General features: G+C 39.7%; 1 protein-coding gene across 28 annotated transcripts in view; it reads right to left on the reverse strand.

The window, feature by feature from the left end:
- Nucleotides 1-759: 759 nt before the first annotated feature.
- The window catches only part of LOC108146594 (CUGBP Elav-like family member 4), a 129,551-nt gene continuing 106,277 nt past the window's right edge, over nt 760-24,033 (reverse strand). For 5 of the 28 annotated variants that reach the window (XM_041708334.1, XM_041708336.1, XM_041708331.1 and 2 more), the window contains 7 exons: nt 9,209-9,352; nt 8,854-9,145; nt 8,296-8,415; nt 7,385-7,462; nt 5,792-5,968; nt 5,072-5,726; nt 760-4,687 (listed from right to left, as the gene is read on the reverse strand). In XM_041708334.1, the coding sequence (XP_041564268.1) occupies nt 5,599-5,726; nt 5,792-5,968; nt 7,385-7,462; nt 8,296-8,415; nt 8,854-9,145; nt 9,209-9,352 (939 nt within the window). In that variant the 3' untranslated portion in view covers nt 760-4,687; nt 5,072-5,598. The remainder of the gene's footprint in view (nt 4,688-5,071; nt 5,727-5,791; nt 5,969-7,384; nt 7,463-8,295; nt 8,416-8,853; nt 9,146-9,208; nt 9,353-24,033) is intronic. The other 23 variants (XM_041708339.1, XM_017272636.2, XM_017272624.2 and 20 more) reach the window with 9 other exon arrangements.

Here is a 24,033-nt window from a genome sequence, read left to right on the forward strand (position 1 = left end):
TATTAGTAATGCTTTGTAAAGAGTAATAAACATTCTATAAGAATGCCACGTTTCGCATTTTGTATAATAAAAATACATTATGCGTAGGACAAAATCTATTCGCATATAGATTAAGTTTAAGGAACGATCATCGATAAGAGACTTCATTTTCATTAGTAATGTACAATGCTTATTCTTAGTTTAGCGCTATCCTTAGCTGGCTACAAAACAAAACAGTGGAATCCAAAGGAACAAACCAATCAAACAAATCATTAGGAAATGCAATGCCAATGGGGGTCCCTTCGATTTCATATCTCTTTGCCGGCAGCTAAACAACTGGAGAATCGCCGAAAAGTCTGCCAAGTTATATAGTAGACTATATATGTATATCGCATATCCGCGTATTTGATATGATGTATGTGTGTGTGTGGTGGTGAGTTCGTTGTGTGCGTGTGCGTATTAATTGAGAGACAGTGAAAACGCGGAGTATGACGACGCTAAATGCAGATTGTAGTTAAAAGGAATTGTTCTGGCACTAAACTGGATTTTGGCAAAACTTGCAAAGAAATGTGCCAATTTTCATATCCCCTCAAGAGAGATGGGCGAAACCTGTCCATTTTCAGTTAATGTGGTTGTTATCTATGGTTTATGTCTAGGAATACTTTAATTTTTACGAGTTCCAATTTTTACACTTTATGCTCAAGGTACAATTGTCTTTTTCTATTCGTTAATGTTTAATATGAATTCGACATGTTTTTTTTGTTAATTATTTATTTAGCATTCTTGTTGTTTTTGTTTGTTTTTTTTTTTTTTTTTTTGCTTTCATCACATTTCATTTCGAATTTGAATTAAGCGACTTAATTGTTCGTTTATATTGTATTTTATTCGTTTATCGATTTAATTTTGATTTGGCTTTAGTGGTTGCTTGTTATCACCGCTCTTTAAAATGATCATTTAAAACAAACCAAGCGCAAATGATAAATAAATTTGATTTTGTTCACACTTTTTGTTAAACGTTCGTGTCACAGCCCTTTTCGTGTTTTGGTTTTCGTGTTTTAGTTGTTTTTATCAAAAGATACTTAAGGGAGAACATTGGGTAAACGATATTTAAATCGGAGGGAAGTGGATTATGCCAAATTCTCAGTCCTCTGTTGCGGGTTGGGATAGTGTGGTTTGGTTTTTTTGTTTTTTTTTTTTGAGGGTATGAGACTAGGTCTGTCCTGGTATCTGCCAATTGAAATTAATCAAAAGCCGGATGTTACAGACGCGGAAAATAATTATAAAATAAAACAAGTTTGGTTGCTTTGTATTTTTGTTTTTCAATTTGTTTTCTCTTTTATTTGTTCTGCTTCTCTTGGTTTAGTTTAGTTTATTGTGTGTTATGCTTTAGAAATAATAGTTACGATAATTTAGGGTTTTAGTATCCTTCCTCTTGGTATATAATTTGCATAATTTTGCCAAAATCAGTTTAGCACAAAATGTATTATTTTGCTTGATTCCGTATGTTTCATAGTATAGTGTATATGATCTAAAAATGTTTGTATAATAGCATATAATAATAATAATTGTAATAATAATTTTTTTATATATTAATTTAAATACTTGTGTTCGTATTTTCAATACATAGATAAATCATAATTCGTTAATCATAATCATAGTACATAATAATAGTAAATTATTATTATCTCAATAGTTTGACTTGGTTTTTATATTTCTTATTCTTCATTAAGTTTTAATTTTCTTTATGCAATAATTAACTTGAATTTGACTAGATCGATTCATACAAGATCGTAAATACATGTAGTGTGTTCGTGTATTTGGATGAGTTTTTCCGAAGTAAAATTCTAGTTTAGCATTTTAATTCAAAGCTGTCAAAATTGTTGGGTGTCTCTGGCTGAACTACTTTTGAATAGGCGCTAAAATCAGTTTGATAATTTTCATATATGTTATGTACTTGTATGTTTGTAGGTATATAATTATACTTGTATGCATGTGTCGTTAAATAACTGCCATTTTCATTCGTTTCTTCTCAGTGTGGGACTTTCATCCGCCTTTAGGTTTCATTTTCTATATTTACAATATTACTCCTGTCGAGGCTTAACATTTTGTGATTCAAAAGAGGAGAAAATTGAACAGATTAAATCGATTTGACCTTGAATATAATTATATTTCCCCCCACTCTGGCCCATAACCTATTTGCCCAGATTTCTAATACTGTCTCAGTGATTCGACTGGCAATACTCACAACGGAAATGTAAGCTGTAAGCTGTAACTAAAAACTGAAATTGATATTGATATTGGTTGAGAGGGAACCCATAAGTATCTGCACCAAAGTATTTATTGCACTGGTAACAAAATTAACTTTAACTCTGATAACAATTTTCATTTCATATTTAAATATTTCTTATATTTTTTATATTTATATTTGTTAATATTTAAATTTTATATCTTTAGTATCAAATACGTTCCTCAGACGAATGCTCATCTGCAGAACCCACAGACTAGGCGACTCTAAACTTATCATTTTCACTATACAAACTCTAAATAATTGTTAATTTTCTCCACCTTCCACCTTCCCTCGTCCTTTATCCTTTCACTATCCATAATCTTAGTTTTTGGCATATTTAGCTGTAGATTTGACTCATCGGTCCTTCTCCCCTTCGTATTCTTGCATTTGTACAGATTTTGCTGCTAAATTGTTTAAGATTCGATTCAACAGACAGTTGAGTAAATGTCGGATAAAGATCTCATCGTTTATGTTTCTTATTGACAATAATATTTAGTTAGATTTCGGCTTAGGTGTGCGGGGGTGTTGTGTCGTCCTTTGTCAGTGTGGGAAACAAAACAAAGAATATTGAATAAATTTAATAGGCCGTGATAAATTCTCTAGTTTTGCTAAAAAATACTTGCATTCTTTTTGACTGTGATAAAAATTCTAATGGCAATTTTTTGTTTATATTAACAATCAATAATAATTAATATATGCTTAGTGTTAAATAGTTTTGCTTAGTCTGGCTAGGGCGCGCTATGGTCAACTTTATCGGAATCTGATTCATTATCTGTATCGGTATCTTTCTCGGAGCTGGTTGTGAAAATAAGTGGCCAAAACTTTCAGTTTTCTGCTGTTCTGTATATCTATTTTGTATATATTTTTATAGTAATACTTTCATAGCAAAATGTTTGTTATGTTTTCCATTCTTTCAGTAGCCCTATTTATATTTGTTTTTATTTTCCTTGTGTTTTTATTTAATTTTTTGGTTTTTTCTCGATTTTATTATATATTTCTATGTATATATATATATATATATATATATATGCATGTATATCTGTAAGTACCTGTAATTGTTTTTGTTGAAAGCAGCTAAGTTTAAGTGTAAAGTTGTTGTTTGATTTTATTCAAAATTTTGTTTATTATTCTATAAAATCGTTTACGATTTTTTTAATACAATTTAAAACCAAACAATATCGAATCAAAAAAATCGAGAAGTTGAAACAATTAGAGAAATTTTCTCCCTCAGAGAATATAGGCCAACATAAATGATCGCTGTAGATATTGTATTTCATAAATCTTTTCAATGTTTTTTGTTTAGTTTTCTTCACTTTGATTCTCTCCAATACTTCTAACAAATCCATATTATAATATTTCTAAAATTAGTACTCATTTATATATATTATAAAAAATGATATTTTCGCTTGTGGTCAGGCTGATCAAACCCTTTTGGGTTTGGACATAGCCCTCAAAGCATTTCGCATATTAAGTGGCTTGCTCTGCTCCGTCTAGTTCTAACTTCCTATATCCGTTTTGTTTTACTTAAAATTAATTAAATTCGAATTTTTGTGTTAATTTTTCATGTGTACATATAATCTGTTTATGCATCTGTTGAATCTTTGCCCTTTTGCTTACCACTAAATGCTAAAAAGTTGCAGACCTACTTTGTCTTCTTTCTCACCTAACTGCTTCTATGTCCCTTCTATATTTTAACCCTTTCCTTTTACTGCTGCCTTCTATTTACTCGATTAACTGTAAACTCCGATCGAGTTCATCATCAGATTAACAAATTCAGTTTTAATAGTTGTTCTTTTGTGTTTGCTTTGTTTTTCAACTAATTTTTTCCTTGCGCAGATTTGTTAATTTTTATAAATTCCCATCACCAATTACTCATATAAAATGGTTGCTGCTCTTATCGTCCTTAATTGTTTTATTTTGTTTTGTTCTTTTTTTTATTTTTTTATTTGAAAACCCAGATAATTTTGGTCTCTTGCCAGTCAGTTTTTGTCTCAAGTTTTGTGTTCTGTGTGGGAGTGTACTGGTGTGCAATGTTCTTGTTCTTTAGTTGTTAACAAAACTATCAATATCAATGTTTGTTCCTTGCTTCTATAAATATATACTTTTATTAAATCGATATTTTGGCAAAAATTCTGTCATTCTTTCTAATTTTCTCAATTTTATAATTTTGTTTGTTTTTTGTTGGTTTTCTATTATTATTTTTGTATGTACTTCTGTACTGCATTCAGTTGAATGTATAATCGGATAAATATATATAAATATATTATATATATAAATCTATTCAATTTTTCAGCTCTAAGGTGTTTTCTTTTTTTAATTTACATTTTTCTTGTTTTCTATTTTTTATTTTTTTTTTTTTACATACGCCTTGCATGTTTTTAATTTCTATAATCGTTTTCACATAGCATGGCTGACGACCATCTGAAATGGGAGAAAGGAATATTATAAGTAAGTGGGTTTTAAGTTAGTGTTTATCGAAAAGAAAAGTGTTATAGGTAATATGGCATACAATTTGCATGGAATACATTGTTTCGTTACAAATGTATAGATTTTAAATATCGTTAATATTGTTATCGATAAGCTATATATCAATAGAATCGATATGACATCGGACAACATTTTTATATTTTATTTTATTATGTATTTATATTTAACTAGCTTGAATTTAAATATTTCAAATCGGTATAATAGCAAAATTTTCTGCGATCGATAATTTAATCGAAGGGGGCCTCAAACATCGATTCGATATATATTAGTATACTCTGTGATCCATTTGATCTTTGGTTGTTCTAGAGTGTTGCTTACCCCATCAATAGTTGCTCCTTATTGTAGCTGCAGTTGTTGTGGTTGCTGTTGTGGTTGACGTTGATGTGTTGCCTTTAGGCCTTTCGCTTCTGCTGTTGCCACATGAATAGTTTCTCGACTAGTTCCACTTTGGAGCAATTTGTGTTGGGTGGATCGTTGGATTGGTTGTCAGGATCGATTCTATTGTTGATGTGGTTGTTGTCGCTACAGTTGTCGTTATTATTGTTGTTGTGATAACAATAGGTGCCACTGCGCCAGCTGGCAAATGTATAGGGAATATGGGCATTGTGGTTGTGGCTGTGAGGGTTTCCATTGGTTAAAGTTGGCCTAAAGCTGCTGCCAAGGTGGTTATTATAGTGGACTGCTGTTGTTGTCGCTGTCGCCGATGCGGAAGTTGCTGCCGGTGTGGAAAATGCGTTAGTTGTTGGCAAAGCTGTTGTTACTGATGTTCTTCCTCCAGTTGGCTGTATTTGCTGTTGTTGTTGTTGTATTTGTTGTTGTGAATTGCGTTTAAGGAACTCCGATTGTTAATAGGGTCGACTGGCATCCTTTGGCCGCTTCAATTGAACTTTCAGTCTTTTCATGCCAATCTGGAAGCCATTCATGGCCTGAATGGCCGCTTGAGCGCTGGCGGGATTATCGAATGAAACAAAACCTGCGAAGTTTAGTTTAGAAAGTTAGATAACAAGGAATTGGTTTCAAAAGGCAATATCACAGTACCGAAACATTTGCTCTGGTTTGTAGCACGATCAATGAAGACCTTGGAGCTGATCACATTGCCAAAGGGCAGGAACATTTGCATTAACTCGGCATCGCCAAACTCTTGGGGCAAATGGTAGATGAAGAGATTGCAGCCCTCGGGTCCAGATATCGAACATCCTGGGAACATCAGAAAATCTTAAAGGAAGACATTTCAAAGAGAAGAAACAAAGTAGAGAACAAATTAAGTTTAATAATGAGGAAAATCATAAATTATAATTTATGAGTTATGTCTGCTTGCTGGTTCTTGTTTTCTTGTTTATTTGTTTGCACTGATTTCGACCTAGTTTGACTTGGTCTGATCGATTTCTGATCATTTTTGTGGTCTGTGTTCTGTGACTGATCTTGTTTCTGGACGAGATAAGTAAAACTAAGGCGCACTAATAAGTCTGCGGAAAGTAGGAAATCAAAATCAAAAACCATGAGCAAACGAACAGTCTAAAAGACATACTTCTTAAAGGGTTTCCATATATGTACATATGTATTTTAAGGATGCCTAATGAATACTTAATACTCTTTAGCTTAGCTTTAGCCCCGATTTCTGTATGATAATTATGTGTATGTGTGTGGGGGTCTATTATGGAATACACACTTAGATGGGTGTGTGAGTGGGTGTAGACACATGCAGGTAAGGTCTAGAGGATACATAGTGAAACAACAGACTACGGCGCACAGATATCGAAATGGAACCAAACGAACTTTACACTCAAGTTAGGTTTATAGTTAGCATATAGGTAGTATACACATACGAATACAAATGAATATGACACACACACACACACTCACAGGGATACAAGCACACCCACACACTTTGTTTTACGGGGAAACAATGGATTACTTGTATCTCTGTATCCCTGACGAAAGGCAAAAAGATGAGCAAAACGAACCGAAAAAGAAACATAAAATTTTATGAGAAAATGTCTTCGAAATACGCCGACGGTCTTTATATGATTTTAAGCAGTTTATATGTAATTTTTACGATCGCATAAAATGCCGTTGAATGCAGCCATTAAAAACGATTTACGCCTTGCTTGCCAGCCCCATACAAAAAGGGTTGAAAAAGCCCAACAATCCATTCTACTTTTTGGCACTGGCGGTTGGCGGTGGTTGGGTGGCAAAGGGATAAAATGTTTATCAAAATAAAATAAGGACCAAAGAAACCCAGTATGCAAAGTAATTAATTTTTATGGGCTTTTGTTATAAATTTAATTTCTTTCCGCACAACAAATAAAATTAATTACTGCTCATCGTTGGCCAGATCGAAGGCGATATCGCTCTCAGTGTGTTTGTGTGTTTGTGTCGGTGTGTAGCATGTTTACGATGACAAAGAATCGAACAAAATTCAGAATCAGGAGAAACATGTACAATGTAAACAGATAAGTATTTGCATTTGCCCGAAATCATTCTTATATTTGGTATAAGGTCAAATGCAATATCGCTTAACAAGAACTGAAACAAACGTACGAACGTGTTGGGGGGATATATAAAGGATATATAGGGGATATATGGGGGATATATAGGGGGTGATTAACGAAATTATAATGAAAAGCTTACCTTCACGCTGAGTGGGTGCAACCGCCGCTAGGGGAGGTGGTAAAGCTTGTGGAAACTGTCCATAGACGGCGGGAAAGGCTGCATTATATATAAATAATTTTGTTTTTGGTTTTTACACAAATTCCGAAACATTTATAAAGACAACACAACAGTTAAGAATACGTATAAATATTTATATATAATATAAATGTTTTAGGTATGTGAAATAGTTCTCATATTTTAGTAATCAACAGACAATGAAACAAATTTCTAAAGAACCAAACTAAATGTCGTTAACCAGACATAGTAGATCGACTGGATTTGCGATTGGGGTTAGATCAATACACTGATTACTGAATCGTTGTTTTCATATCAGCGCACTGATAAATAATTATTTCAATTAATATTTGAAATCATAGTAAAACAAATTGAATAACATAAAAGCAAACGATCGGAGGTCAGCATATATGGTAAATTTACTTTTTTGGAAATTGAGAATCGACCATATATACTTCGCTTCCATTGCACAAAGAATAAAAACTAACATGTTTATTTTTTTTAGAATTTAGAGTTATGTAACACGTTACTAACAATAAATATTTATGGCATGACACAACAATTATTAATTATTCGATAAAAACAGATATGAATGAACGGGCTGTTTTTTCTGTTGTGGCTGGGTTCATTGGAACATTATCCGATGCTATGAATGAAAATGATTGTGGTGGCGATGGTACACAATGCCATGAATGATGCAGATTATGGGCTAAATGTGTAATTGAACGCGATTCAAGTGACATGGGGACTCAATGATAATTGGAAATTAAGCAAATTGCATTGGAACATAGTCTTGCATTGGCATTTTTCATCCGCCAAGCGTGTCTTGGGTCTTATACTTAATTAAAGTTAAACTAATTCTGGCCAACACTCACCAACTCCTGGAAACGGTGGCAGACCAGGGAAGGCATGTTGCAGCGTAGCAGCATCGCCGTTTGGCAAACCTTGTGGCGGTATAGTCAAGTGCAGCGGATCTGCAAGAAATAGTTCAGTGGCTATAGAAAATATTTAGAAGTTTCATGGAATAAATTCTTGGTATAAATAATAATAATTATAGTAGTGTTAATATAACTAAATATTATTAAAAGTTTTTTCCTGGATGTTCTTTCTTTAATTTGAAATTTGAAATTTGATGTTTACATTTGATTTTGTTTTATGGTATTTTCTTCGCCTAAGTAACTAAAGAATAAAATACCATTTGTTTTATAAGAAGAGAAATCTATGGAAACACTATATACGTTAGAAAGTGGATCAATGTAATTTTGCACAGTTAAATGCTATAGTTGGCTAAATATTCATAATGAATACCGTATACGGTTGTTAAAAAAATGGATCAGGACTCACTTGAGGTTCAAAAAAAGGGTAAACGTTACGTACTAGTTTTTATTTTATATTTTGCTTATATTTTATTATATGTTATCAGAAATACTCACGTCCTGGGAATGCCGTTTGTGGAATGCCGTTCGTGAAGACGCCGTCCGCGGCGGCGGCAGCGGCGGCCGCTCCGCCGGGCTGTCCGTTAGGCGTGTTGGCGCCCATGTTGAAGTTGGGCATGGTCGGCGAGGGCAGCGAGGGGGGCTGGCCGGTGCCGTTGAGGCCGTGAGGTATCTGCGTTGCCAGGGCCGCCATGGGGTTCATGTAGGCGGCGGCGGAGCCGGGGGCCGTGGCGGCGGCGGCCATCAAGGCGGCCTGCTGTTGCTGCTGCAGTTCCGGTGGAGAGGGAAGCTGCTGATTATATAGTCGTGGCAGCAGAGGGGGCTGGGGTGGGGAGCGGGGTGTGGGACTCACCTGAGCGTAGGCGCCGTACGGACTGTACTGATTAAAGACGAACGGATTCAGCAGGTTCATGTGACCGGCCATTTGCTGCATGCGCCTTATTTGTCGCTCCTTCTCCGTGTCGGCGTATTTGACGACCAAACTGGAGGATGCACCCTGGAAGACAAAAGCGGAGTGGGTGGTTGGAGTATTCGAGTGTTCGAGTATTCGAGTGGCATTGCATATTTATAGGCGGCTTTTCCGCTTTCCTTCCCTTCGTCATCTCACTGGGGAACAGGAAATCCTATTACAGGCCATTATTTTGTGATGACAGAGTACCTGTGCGCTGTGTACCTGTCAACTCTCTCAAAGGGACGGAGGGGGGGCTAAAAGAAGCACCTGCTTCCTTTGTTCGACTGCTCATTATTATGTTATTATAATTATGTGGAAAAAATATATATCAAAATAATTGGCATACGCGGCACTTCAATTTGCATTTCTATTCAAAGCGGCTTATGGGTTCCCCTTCTATTTGCTACCTTGCCACTTGCAACTGTCGCCGTCTATTGTCAAAGTCTGTCAATGATTTTGATATAAATACGTACGAAACAAAGGCCTAGGCCTGGGCTCTTCTACTTTCTTTGCTTTTGATGTCAATTAATTAGCATAATAATGGCAGGCTTCACATTTCGTTTTCTCCAATTCCCCCCCGCCGTTTCATCAACTTACGTATGACAACTTGAATTGAATAGGCATTTGCAATATTCGGTAACATTCTGTTTCGTATTAATTAAGACGCTTTTTGTAATGCGAAACCTTTTTCCCGATGACGATAATGATGACGATGATGGATGGAGTGGGTGGTGGTGGTGTTAGGGAAGCAGAAAAGCTTTTATGATTTTGCAAATCATTAATCAAAGTAACAATGATATTGTGTTGCACAATTCACCTCCCCCGCCTGGTTGAATGTGTGTGTGTGTATGTGTGTGTGTGTGGTAGGGCTGTTAATGAGTCTACAACGGAACGAACAGGTGCTTCAAGTACAACGGCTATTTGCTCTGCCTTGAACATAATTTTAATTAATGAAATATGAAACTCGAGATTATGCAAAAGGCCATAAGCAACGAGCAGTTCTGGAAGTCCTTGGCAAGGAGAAACTACTCCTGTTGGCTGCTATCTGGTATAGTAGTATAGCCTGGAGATGCTGCCGAGATCCTGTAATGGCTTTTAATGAGCTGCCTTGAACACAAGACTGGGCTACTCATTTCACAGGAAAATTAATTTCAATCCCTGACATACAAGCTATTTGTAGTCGAAGCTTTAGGCAGATTAAACACCAAAATAGTCCATCAAAATGTAGGTAATTCTCATTTCAACCTCAATTGCTTGCCATTGAAGGCGATAAACCTCCATTAACCGAAGCTAATCTGTGGCCCTAATTGTCTCTGCTTCCAAATAACTATGCAACAGGGCCCCCACCGCAAAGGCTCATAAATTAATTCATTAACGTCATTTTAATTGTCTAATAATCCCCGGCTCATGTCAGCTGCCTGATGCCCGATGGCTTATGGCCAAAAAAAAAAAAGGTTGGCCTTTATGAAAACAAAAAAAAATCAACACAAAATTATTATGCTGAGAGTTCTCATATTCAGACAGACATTCAGTCAATTTGAGCGTTTATTATGTGCTCTATATGTGCACTTGTTTGGCCTGTTCACTTCCACTTCCGCTTCCGCTTGACGAAGACGAAGACGACAATGTCTGCAACTGCGACGACGACACGAAATTCCCATTCAAGTGAATTGCTGCCGCCAAATGAAATGAAAAATTCAACACGGCACACAGACACATCCTGGCAAGGACTCTCCTCCGACTGGAGAGTACGATAGTTGGCAGCACGCCTAACCAGAGCCACTACGAATGGCAGTCGTGCCTGCCTCAGTGGCGAAGTGCAACAGGCAGCTGGCAGCAGACTGGCTGCCAACTAACAAGCCAACTAACCAGAGGAGGTCCTTGGTCCTTGGTACTGGGTCCTGGGTCCTGGGGCTCCTGGACTCGTGCCAGGCGGCACTTTTGGCAGCAATCGCATGTTGCATGCCACTTTTCGGGGCGGCACAAACGTGACGCCATTAGACGACGGGCCCACAGTCCTTAGCCTTTCCTCGGCCCAAATATTTTTTATTGTTTTTTAATGCCACTCACTCAAAGTTCTTCGCCTGGCTTCGATTTCTGTGGTTTTCTCTTCTTTTTTTGGCAAAGTTTCCAACCGCACGGTGGCCAATTACAATTGAAGGGCTTACAGTGCATTTAAAAAGTAATTTGTCTGCCGCCCCAAAAGCCGCGCACGTATTTATATATTTCAATGCGAATGCAAATGCGAATGCGAATGTGAATGCGAAGACTCTGTCCCAGGGTGAACCTGTCGGTTTTTGGCGGGGTTCTGGTAAAAGGGGGGGGGAGGGGGAGGGGGATATTGGGCCTGGGGTAATCACAGTAACCCGTGTTCACTAATGGTTCTACAAGCCACAGGGGCAGCCGGTAAGCCCGGGGACTACGGACAGGGGCGATGAAATGCAGCCAGGACATACATACTCCTGCCAACCAACCACCCAACCTCTGACATAATAAACTCGCGCCGGGAAGTATGCAACGTTTACCGAATTCAAGAGGGAGGGAGGGGTGGAGTGTGGGACTGGCAGTACGTGTCTGGGGACATGTTAACATGGCAGTCGTGCCAAAAATTATTATTCCCGCCTCGCCACGTTCACTGCGGCCATGCCTTTGGCTCCTGGCTCCTGGCTTTGCATCTGTGCTGCTGCTCGTCCTGCTGCTTTTTGCTTGTTGCATACTTTTAGGCGCGAGTGTGAGCGCCGATTTGTCAACGCCTAAAAGGACAACATATTTCTTGTCCAGCCAGCACAACGTATAAAAAACGTTTTACTCCCTTGCACAAATGGCCGGCAAATGGTTTTAACAAATGAATTATATATATTTTTATATGCAACTGATTTGCATTTTATAGTTTGCTCTCCGGTCTCCGCTCTGCGGACTTTACATTTCTTTCGATGCTCGTTTTGGCCGCAGCTTGTTTTAATTGCTAAATGAATTGGCCAGTGCCCGGGCCAGCATTTGTTTAATGGTGAGCCATTTTTATCTATCAATTAAAGCAGCGACAGCGAAATGTATTCAAAATGCTGCCACATAAATTTCCCAGCCTAATGGTAATGGACATTTCTTCTCTTTTTGCCACGGGGCCATCTGTTGATGGTGGGCCGGGTTTTTTTTTTTTGGTTATGCAGGCAGGGAGAGAAAATGGATTTAAGCCATTTGATTCACAGGGTTGGACTACAATAGTTCACGTAATTTGCCCGCTGCAATTTCGGCTGAGAGTGGGACTTAACAGCACTCTGAATGTGGCACGTTCCGCTGGCCACCGCTGAAACGCCTAATGACGTTTACACGGCCAACATAATTACAGTAATAATGTGGCTGAGACTACCACCGAGTTGCTGGCAGTGGTTCGTGGGCACCACGATGATGACATTAGCGAGCGGTGTCAGGCGACAATTTAACAAGCGACGTTCGTTGCACACACGTATGCGCGAAAAGGAATCCCTGTCAGTCAGCCTTTTGTGTGTGCCACATGCAACACGAATAACAAGAGCAACAGCAACAGCAACACCAACAGCAACACCATCGACTCCAAAGCACATTCGTCACGAAATGAGGAAGCGGCAACAGCCAGCTGGTCGTGCGTGTGTCGACCAACCATTTTGTATGCTTTTAAATTAGCCAAAGTGTGAAAGTGTCATGTTTCGAAATATGAAATTAAGCAGGAACCCGGAAGAGGTGCTCAACGCGAGAAGGACGATGGATGCCAGCCAGCCAGCCAGCTCGTATATGGCGTGCATGCCGTGGATATGCTGTAATTTGTTGGCTGAAAATTAAAAGGAAGTGCACTTCAATTAACGTTTGTTGTTCTCCAAAAGGGGGTGCTTCCCCGTAAATAAATGTGGTAACCCCTCAAAACAGACAGAGGCCTGTCTTAGATCCTTCATTTGCATGGCAAAATTCCTCACAATGAGCCAGTTTTCAACGAGTTTTCCAATTAATTTGCACTTAAAAGACAAACCTGAACTGAACCCGAAAAACTCTCAATGGCACAAAGTACAACCGAGTAAAACTAATTACAAATTCGTTTTCAGCTTTCAGTTTTCACTTGGCAGTTTTTCATTCCGCTGTCAGTGGCAGTGTCTATAGTAGAGCAAAATAGGAGTCATGTCAAAATGGTGGCTCAAAATGCTTTCCCTCAATCCGAAAACCGCAGATCCCCCCCTCGAGTAAGTAATCTTTTCCGGCAAATAAATCACACCATTGCCAGTGGAGGAGTCGCAGTCGAAATTAGTGTAAATGCCACTAAGCTACCTAAAAGTATGCTCAGCATTAACGGGCAAAAAAAAAATCCGAAAATTTACGTACTATGCGAAAAGTTACTTTGCGTCCTCAGTTCTCAGTTCTCAGTACTCAGACCCTCAGTAGTCAAAAACCCAAAAGTTGCGACGCGCTGTTAACCGCAACTCTGCCCTGGACGGCAATGCATACATTAAACAACTTTTGGCTCATTGCATTTTGGTTCTGGCCGGTATCCAGCCATCCCATCCCGCACCAATTTTGAGCCAACAAAGGGCCGCCGGCGAAGCGTAAAATGCGGGCAAGCAAAAAAGCAGGACTCAGACGACGACGATGGCGTTGACAATGCAACTTGGCCGCGGCCAAAATGAAAAACTTATTTAATTTACTTTGCTTTTTGCCACAGCGCCCCAGCCATTTAATTCAATTACTCGGCAAGAGTTCTTTTCGCGGGTCCTTTTTCTACGCGGCCTAATGGGGCCATCAACTGGGTTGAAAATTGTCAAAGAATCCGCGAGTAGATCGCTGTGTTAGGAAGGGCACAAGAAAGGGTATCGATCCTGGGAAGAAAGAGCCTGCTAAATGGGCAATCAACAGGCTGGAAATTGGCCGAGCAGAAATGCTCGGAATGTGACAGAAAACTTTAAGGGCAATTTCGCCTCAAGAAGTTTGGAATAGGTAGGGCATAGTTAAGTTCTGCTGTAGCTCTTGCTTTTCCCCCTTTTACTGCATTTGTCTTGCATACTTTCGAGGGCTCAAAAGGACTCGGGGTCCTTGGAGTCCTGGCCCCTGAATGTGTGTTTGTGTCAACATTGTGTTGTTATTGTTGGGTATAAATGTCTCCAGTGGAGGTGGTGGGCTTACTCAAACAAATAAGGGCTGGGCTCAACTCAGCAAGGACTCGAAGGAGGCGGCAGGATATTGCATGCAAGCATGATTGAGTTTCGAGAGAACATGACCGAAAAAGAGGAAGCGCACAATTTCATAAATTTAATGCGAAAAGCTGCACAAAAAGGACCTCCGGCTGGATCCGCTTTGGATCCTTGGACCTCTTGGCCGCCTGATTTCAGTTTCTGCTTCAGTTTCAGCTACAGCTTTTTAGCATAGCATTGCAACAAATTGAATCCAGCACTAAGGACTGGGCCTCTAATGCAGTTAAAATCACAGTCCTCTCCAGCACACACACACATACTATACTACAAGTATATATACAGAGTGAAAAACTAAACCACTGCTGGGATCGCAGGGATAAAGCAGCACTTGCCACGCCCCTCTTGTGCCCCCCAAGTCTGTGTGTGTCTGTCTGCGGCGTTTTTTGCGCTTGATTGAACAGAATGCCGGGTGGAAGCTAAATTTAATTTACGAGTCCGGGCACAAGGGGTTGGGCAATTGGGAATAAGACGGAGATAGTCGGTGAACATGAATATTTCATCTGCTCTGTGGCAGGGCAGCAGAACAAAAAGTGCACCAATCCGGCAGACGCCTAAAAAGCACTTCCTTTTCTTCCTCCATCCCCATGCTACCCCCTTTTTTGACCACTGAGCCAGTGCCGCCGAGTCGTAAACAATTTACAGTCGAAATTGTTAATAAAATTATCAAATATTGTATTTATGGTCAGGGTTTAATGGTCAATGGGGGAAAGTTGAGTGCGGGGGGTGTAGGACCTTTTACGGTTGCAGTTTAATTTGCTGCTTTGGTTTTACGAGCTGTTGAGGCGATAGTTTGTCCGTGACAGGGATGGTAGATAAGTCCGGCACTGGGAGATTTCCACTTTCCACTTTACGATTTTGGAGTCTGGATTCCAAGCTGGCCACTTAAATTTAGCTGATACTCGAAATGCCAGACCAATGATGGAGAAAACATTATAATCAGTATTATACTTCCAATCGAAATCAAAATTAACCGCAGAAACACGCGAACACAATTAGCTTTGGAATCATTTGGGTAAAGGACATGTCAGGAGCAGCAAAAATATATATATATTCCCTCAACTAAAAACTAAACTAAAATCCAAATGAAAATATTATTAAATTCAATTGGGCAAACATTACAGAAACATGGACCGGCAGGACACGCACAAAGGACATATAAACATGTGGACATATGGACATATGTGAATGTGGATGCAATGTGGCGTCCAGTTGGCCAGCGGCCGCCGCAACAAACGACCAAAAATTGCATTGCCATTTTTACGCGCAATTTGTTTTGCGGAAATATTGTGAAAGTTTTGCGAACGGAGGACAGGCTGCCACGTTGGCGACATTTGGCCAAATTGCACACTAATATGTGAGTGTGTGTGCGTGTTGAGGAGTGTGTGCGTTGCGGAGTGTGTGTGCAGCTGCGAATGCGGATGCGACTGCTGTGTGTTTGGGCCAAATGGTCAAATGGTGAAATGGCCAAATGGCCAACGGCAACTGGCCACAAATGCTTTATATATTTTTATTTGCTTGCGTTATGCGTTGATTTCTGATTGTTTCACATTTTATTTAATGCCCCAAAAAAATGGCAGCCCCGCAACCAATCCACCTCCCCAAACTGACAAATTGAAACAGCTCCATCGGTTGCCGCTTAAACAGAGATGAAGCCATCAATGTCTGGCTGTCTGGATTTAATCATTGCCAGTGAAGTCCCACCCAAATGCAGTAAGCACAAATCGCTGGCATGCCTCGGCAGACACATTTGCCTGTCCCTCTGTCCCTATATACCACTCTCAATTGAAACGCAGGACGAAGGAATAGGAATTGCGGTCTGGGCCAGGACTCTCCATCTCAGTGCATTCCCCAAATCATGGCAAATCTTTTCTAACTATTTGCAATTCAAGCGTAAGTCCCCCACTCACACACTCACACACACATATGCAAACTGCTCCACCCACAGACAACAAATCTTGCAATGAATATATTTGGCAGGAGCAAGCCAAGGATTTGGGGAAACCAAAAAGAGAGAAAAAAAATGTTGCACACTTCTAGGCGTTGGCGGCGTGAATCGTTTCACTTTGGCAGGATGAGAAACAGAGAAAAAAAGGAAAACGAAGGCACGACTGCTCCTTGGCTGATAAACGAGAGTAGTCTTGGTAACTGACTGCAGGGAACTCCCATTTCCATACATCCGCCTCTACGCGGCGGTTTATATTTTGACAATTTTTCCTGCTGCAGGTAAAGTTTTTTGTCGCTGCTCTCGAATTGCCAAAAGGAAATGATAGACGGCAGTCGGTAGTCGCTTGTTTTCTAGGCGATTTATACGATTTATACACTCCTTTGTTGTCTGAGTCGCACAGAGCCTAGAAAGCAATTTACCTGCTTATGTGAGCTTTAACTTTAAAGTCCTCTTTAAGACGACTGTGCTGTGCAGAGATTGTTCGGCAACTCAGTTATTTTTCCATTTTCCATTTGGCAACTTTATTCAAACATAAGCAGATATGCAGTTGCACCGCCACTGGCATACATTTTCATCTAAACATGCCGCTCTTCTGCTCGACTTGCTTATCACAACAAAAGTTGGCTGGGCGAAAAAAGTCGAAGTCGAAATAATATGCCAAAGCATTCTTCAGTGATTCTGGCTACGCGTTTTTGCACTTCAAAGTACTTCAAATCAATTTTCTTCACTTATTTTCATAAACCCCGGCGTAGTCCCTTTTTCCCTTTTGCCCAATACCCATATCCTTTCTTCCATTTTTTTTTCTGTTCGCCATCATCATTGGAGAAAAAATTTGCCAGAAAAGTTCAATTTTTGAAAAATATTTGCAAATTTCATTCACTGCGCTCGTCCATTCAAATTTCCTGCATTTATGTTGTTGTCCCTTTTGGGAACGGCAAAAATGGGTGGCGGTGCGAAGGACTAAGGACGAAAGACGAAATATGAGCGGGCCAGGATAGCGAGGAAAAATGGAAATAAAGGACAACAGAGCGGCCAGCAGCTGGGCGGCTACTGCCACTCTCACTCTCCCGCCCACTCCCACTTCCACTCGTTCAAACATTTTCGGCACATTTGCCTGGGCGCAAGGACCTTTTGTTATATTGAGAAGGCAGCAAGAAATTGCGCTAAGATGCTTATCCTTTTTTTTCCTTCTCTTTTTTTTTTTTTTGGTGTGCTGCTCCCTTTGGCAGGGGCAAAAATGGTAAAAATGCTCCATTATTATTTTTATTACTTATTTGCTTTTAATACTTCACGGCGACTACGAGGACGAGGGCGAAAGGCGAAAGGCGACGACAAGGACGAGGACGAACGTCATCCAATCTCAAAGCGGATGTCGTCTACTTTGCATTTTGAGCCGTTTCTACTTATGTGCTTCCTGCTCCTAGTCCCGGCGAATCCTGTTCAGTCGAAGGCGATGGCAATGGCGATGGCGAATCCTGTGCCCCTGCCAAGGCATATTTTAAACGATGCCCGTCCTGGCCCGTCCGAAATTATAATACGGTCGGTCGGTCTGTCTGTCGGTTGGTCGGTCGGGGTCCCTTGGTGGCATGCTCCTCCAACAGCGGGTTGCACTTATTGAAAAATTCGCATCTCACATCGGGCATTGAGGAAATTCCATCCTCATGGCTTGGCCATCTTCTTGATTTCGATGGCTTTCGCCTTTCGCCTTCGATTTGGCTGGGTCCTTTCGTTTTTCTTCGCATCTTTCCTACCATTTTTTATCCCAGCGCCTGACTCTTGTTTTAAGTGCAGTCAGTAGTTGGCTTTGTCGTCTGTGTTTATGCAAAAAATTTGTCTACAGTCTGCCTCGGCCCCTTGGCTTCCCCTTACCCCTCTCCAAGTAAACTGATCCCAACTGAACCGAACCGAACTGAACTGAACTGAACTGAGTTGGCCTGGTTCGGTCAGGGCTTTTGTTATTTCTTGTGCTTAAGTAGTTTCTGCTGTTTTTCATACTTTTAGCTTGTAATCACTGTCAATGTCGACGACGGCGACAGCCAGGACAGCGACTGGCGGTTTTTGCCCCATCGTTTTGTTTCTGACATGCTGCTTAAATGCTTCCCAAGATTTAGCTACTTGATGGGGTTTTGCCTCCTTACAATGTTATTAATAATAAGCTATACAAATTTTTCAGTGTCTTCAGTGTCTTCGAAGGGTTCGTTCGGCAAGGGCTTGTCCGGATTGGCCCGGCGTGGACTGGACAGGACAGGACAGGACAAGACAAAGGCACTTGAACTTACGGAACACTTTAAGGATTGATTATCCTGAGGGTTAAGACCTTTTCGTATACATACCTGAAAAGATAAAGAGGAAAGGGAAATTAGATATAGTTTCTGGATGGAAGGGGCATGTCTAAAGTCTAAGTTAATGTCATGAAGATAGTATTTCATCATTAGATTCCGTTTTAAATTGAAATTCAATCTAATAATCAATTACCAAACCAACCCGAAATGTCAGAGTTTTACTCGGTCTCCGTCTTGGGAGCTGGGAAATTTTTAATAATAGCAAAAAGTTCAATTGGCATTTCAATATTGTCTTTGACCTTAGCCTTCTATCGGGAAATCCCGCCCCGCCGACTCACACCCACTTAAGGGCTGGGATGATATTATGAGTGTTGCTGGCATTTCAACGATTTTCAGTTTTCTTATTAAATATTCTAGAAATGTTTCGGAATCCAATGATTGTGCAATGGCATGTACGCGTCGCCTCCGTTTCCTCCTTCTTCTCCTCGAGTTTTCCTGGAAAAGTATTTTTCGCACGACGACGAAGACGACGACTAGTACGACTCCCAATGTTGTTTGTCATTTTAAGTCAGTGCCATGGGTGGTGGCTAGTGAGGTGGAACTATGGGCAAAAGGCAGCCGGCGCAAATGGCATTGTAGAACTCTGGGGCTTCTCTTTCTCCTTTCTCCTTTCCCCTCCCCCACCCTATTTTCCAGCTTTTCCCCAACTCTTCATCTACGAGTGTGCCAACAACAAAGTGAAAATGAAATGACTCGGAACGAATGGCAAAGCACGCGTTTACATGAAAAGCTGAGTTGGTCTATAGCTTTGGGTTTGGGTTTGGATCTGTAAAGCTGTAAAGCAGCGGGGGGAGGTGGAGGTGGAGGGTGGGTAGAACTGGTCACACACACAGAGAGGCACACTCACGTAGTTTATATACCTTTTGGCAGGCAATGAAGCATGCCCTAATTGCTCCTACAACTTTAAGCAAAAGAGTTTCTGAATTTTAAAGCAGGCCCCAAAAGCTAAACGACAATTACGTGGGTCAGAAAATGGAGTGGATCTTCATTTTTAGAAGCACAGATTTGCATGAAATAATTGTCTGAAATTGGGCATGAAAAAGTATACAAACAAGTGCGATGGTTTCAAGTTACTGTTTACTCGAAATTACATATTAAGGATATAAAGTATACATTGCAATGAAATGTTTTATTCAAAATTGTATTAAAGAGTATGTTTAATACAGACATTTTTGGATTTTGGAACACCAAAAATATCTTCAAGATATTAAAAAATTTTTAAGATGCGAAGATTTTAAGCCTTGGTTAAATTTAAACTGTTTTTTTCGCATCTTGTTAGTACTTGAATAAAGTATATATTATTGTGCTATAACAATTATAAAATTGTGTGTTTGTAATTAAAGATAAATGAAATACAATATTGTCAATATACGCTCCCTTTAAACCACTTTATTTAATTCCAAAGTTGAGCTTTAGTGCTAGCGGCAGTTACGAGTTCTTCATAACAAATCAAAGGCCTTGTTGCCCAAATTGCCCTTAGGGTACTAGCACATTGGTTTAATAAACAGCTCCAGTGTTCAAAATTATGCAACACAAATCAGCGAGTTTTATGCATGGCCAAATATGCGATAAACAGTCGTCTAATATTCAGGCAGTTTTCACTGATCAACATAGAAAAATAAAATATTATACAAACTAATTGTACAATAATTTGGTGAAATGTGAATTGAAAGGCCAAACAGGCGCAGCACACAACCTTTGTGCATAGATGGCCTGCAATCGAGTGCAATGTAAATATCCTGCGGTTTTTAGTTTATTAATTTTTTGTCAACGAGTACTTTTGCTCTCAGGCATGCGATGCTGTTTGTCTGTCTGCCTGTCACTGATAATAAATTTCCAGCACTGCTCCAACCAGTCGAAAAATGATGCAAAAAATTGTGGATATATAGATAGAAATAAAGGCTGCCTGACCGAAGGCCCTAAACGCTTTTTTGTTGCCATAGTTTTAAGCGTCATTTAATTAATAATACAGCAACGCCCGCCGGCTGGTTTTCTCCTGCTGCCGATGTCCTCGGGTGATTGTTGTTGTCATGTCGTTGGCGTTGCAAATTTGGATATTAATTTTTCAAACCATACCATTTTTTGCGATACACGTGTGAGGCTTAACGGCTTTTATGTGCGGTTAACGAAAGTGAATTGGATGAATAGAAAAAGTATATGAACCCCTTACTTGCTAACTCTTGAACCAAAAAAACCATATTGCTAAATAGTTTGTTCGACAGTAAAAAGAAATAGCAAATTTGTTTGTAAAACTTACACATTTTCAATAATTTACTAAAATAATCGTTACACTTAGAATAACTTAAAGTTCTGCCTGCCCAATTGCAAAGGTTAAAAATATATTACATAACTTTAAAGACTGGTTGGAATTTTACTCTATTATTCTGTTGACCATCCTCTACTGCATGTTTACATTACATGATTAAAAATTAATAATTGCGCACAAAAACCCCATTCTAGCTCCAAAAATATTTAAGCGTAACCAAAAAGAAGGCCAACTAAATTTCTGCACACGGATGCAATTTAATATTTTAAATATGTCAATTAAATGGCCGACGCGGAAGGCGGTAATCGATTTGGTGGGCATGGTGGGCATGGCCAGACAATCGCTGACAGGCAGAGGCTGCTTATAATAAATTATAAAATTGACTGCCACATGAATTAAATAAAATGCAGCCGAACATTTATTTAATAGCTGATAACTGAGCAGAGTACCATACTATAAAGGATTGAAAATGGTGATGGAATGGAATGGAAAAAGGCTTTTAAGCAGGGCCAGCCGAGAGACACTGAGCTATAAAAATATTGAACTTTACGACCATGCACTTGGCCATAATTCCATCTAGACGAGCGCAATCTTTAAGTCAACCAAGTGGATTGGTGCATCCACCTCCTGGCCTAGGCCAAGTCAAGTGCTTAAAGCAGCTCAAGGAGCTGCAACGAGGACGAGTGCTCCGTAATGCACATGAAAGGAGACTTGAGCAGTGAGAAGGCGGGGTAGTCAGGACTAGGACTCCTCCAGTCAGACACACACAAAAAGGCACTCGTCAAGTCCATGACGACGACGACGATGACGACGATGACGACGATGTCGACGATGTCGAAGACCAGCCAACACCCAGTCGCTGACGAAGTGGGGGCGAAGTTTAAACGACTTAAGCGCCGAAGAAATCATCATTAAAGTCCCGCCAAAGCTCCCCCATTTTTGCCAGGGGGCGTGGCCCTGCAATCGACAATGCTGGTTAAGTCAAGTGTAGGTCGTTGTTCGGGTCGCGTTCTGGGCTCAGATCCCTCTGCTTTTTGGCGAGCACTCAAGTAAATAGAGTTGAGAAAGAAATGCAACCAGCCGCGAGTGAAGTGCAGGCGGCCCTGTCATCGATCTGGTCCAGAATCAACCAGAATCAGCCAGAATGCACACCCATCTACTATAGTAGACTGAGTGACTGACTGAATGGAGCTGTACAGCTTTAATGCCTTGTCTGCATTTGTTTTCAACTGTCCGTGCGTGCGCCATTTTAATTAACATGCAAATCCAGTTGAAAATGCCAATTTATGCTTGACATAATATACCGAGAACGAGAAAAAACGAATCAACAAACAGCAAACAGATACAGAATGTTGAATGCAGAATGCAGAATGCAGCTTTTGCCCACATACTACAGTACATCCAATAATATGGACAATCGCAATAAGCGATCGGGGGGAATGAAATTGAGGATGATTCCATTCAACTTTTGGTTTCATTCCGATTCTTTTCGTTCATAAATCAACTGTGTACTGAGCTCACACACCACACGTACATACATATAGTGCAAACCTATTCGGCTGAGCTGGCATTGTCTGAGCGCTCCTTTTCGGAAATCTACATACAGATAGTATGCATGATTATATAATAATTACACTTTTTCAATTGAGGGATATCCGAAATCAGTGCGTGTACTGAGACACGCATGACCAGATTATTATTGTTATTATTATTATTATTGAGTATTTTTTTTTTTATATATAATTAATTTTTATTTTTGTCGCTTGTTTGTTTGATTTTTACATTGTTCTGACAGCAGTGCTTTTGTCCGTTTGTGTCCGTCGGTCGGCGGTCGTCTTTGGCCATTGTCAGAAAGTAAATATGAAAAATTATATGCCACACAGTAAAATAAAAATTAAAACAATTTTAATGATTGCTTTTTGTCGTACCATTTTCCATTGTATAAATAACTTTTAATTTGGTTTTATAATCAGAAATGCAATGCATAATAATCTCCGTAATGAGACGACCTGACAACGACGAAAGCGGACCTTTGACAAACAAAAAAAAAAAGCGAACGATTCATCAAGTCGCTGGATCGTGGTGTTGGCTGTTGGCTGTTCAAAGGCATTCAAAGGTACAAAGGCAGTCAGGTAGAGAGCCAAGTCAATTTGGTAAAAATTGAAACACCTGCTTGATTTCACGCCTGATTTAACTTTGGCCATTGTCCTGCTCCTTCAGTGCTTGGCAGCAGCATGTGTTTGCAATTTAGCAAACAACGGGGCAAACTCGATAAGTTCGCTTCATTCTCCTCGGCAAACACTTGACGCGAACTGGAGTTGAGTTGAGTTGCCGTGAGTTGAGCATGCCAAGTTAAGAGGTGAGACGTGGCACGGCAGATTGCCGGCGACTGATAGGAAGCGGTGAAAAAGTCCTGGCCCTGTGGCAATTTGTCTTTTGTTTGAAGTGAAATTTGCTGTTTGTCATGGCTTGAAAATTTAATGTGTCTGCCCCAAGGCGGTGGTGGCAAGCTCAAGGAGTGGGCCAGGCATCTCCCGGCATTTGTCAAATGTTCGATTTTAAATGGCTCCTGGCAGGACATAATTACGACTGCCTAACAACATTTGGTTTGACATCAGCCATAACAATTGTGGCGAGAAGGCCTTTAATCGAAGCACGGCCTCTGGATACTCTAACTCTGCAAAGACATTTTTGGAAAACTTAAATTTCAATAAATCCCCCAAAAATAATACCACAATTTTAACCCAGACTCTTATGCTTCTTTAAGGTAATTTCCCATAAGGCAAGTTTTATAAAATTTGAAATTATTCCAAAATTATAATTATTTAAAAATGTTTTCTAACGTATCAACACTTACTCTACATAAAATTCCTTTTATTAACTTTTGAAACTCTTTAAAAAATGCAACAAATCAATTAGTTTCAATTAGGTCATAAATTTGTTTCATAAATGAAGTAGCTAAA

This window comes from Drosophila elegans, unplaced genomic scaffold, assembly GCF_018152505.1.
Source record: "Drosophila elegans isolate 14027-0461.03 unplaced genomic scaffold, ASM1815250v1 contig_208, whole genome shotgun sequence".
In the NCBI taxonomy this organism is placed as follows: Eukaryota; Metazoa; Arthropoda; class Insecta; order Diptera; family Drosophilidae; genus Drosophila; species Drosophila elegans.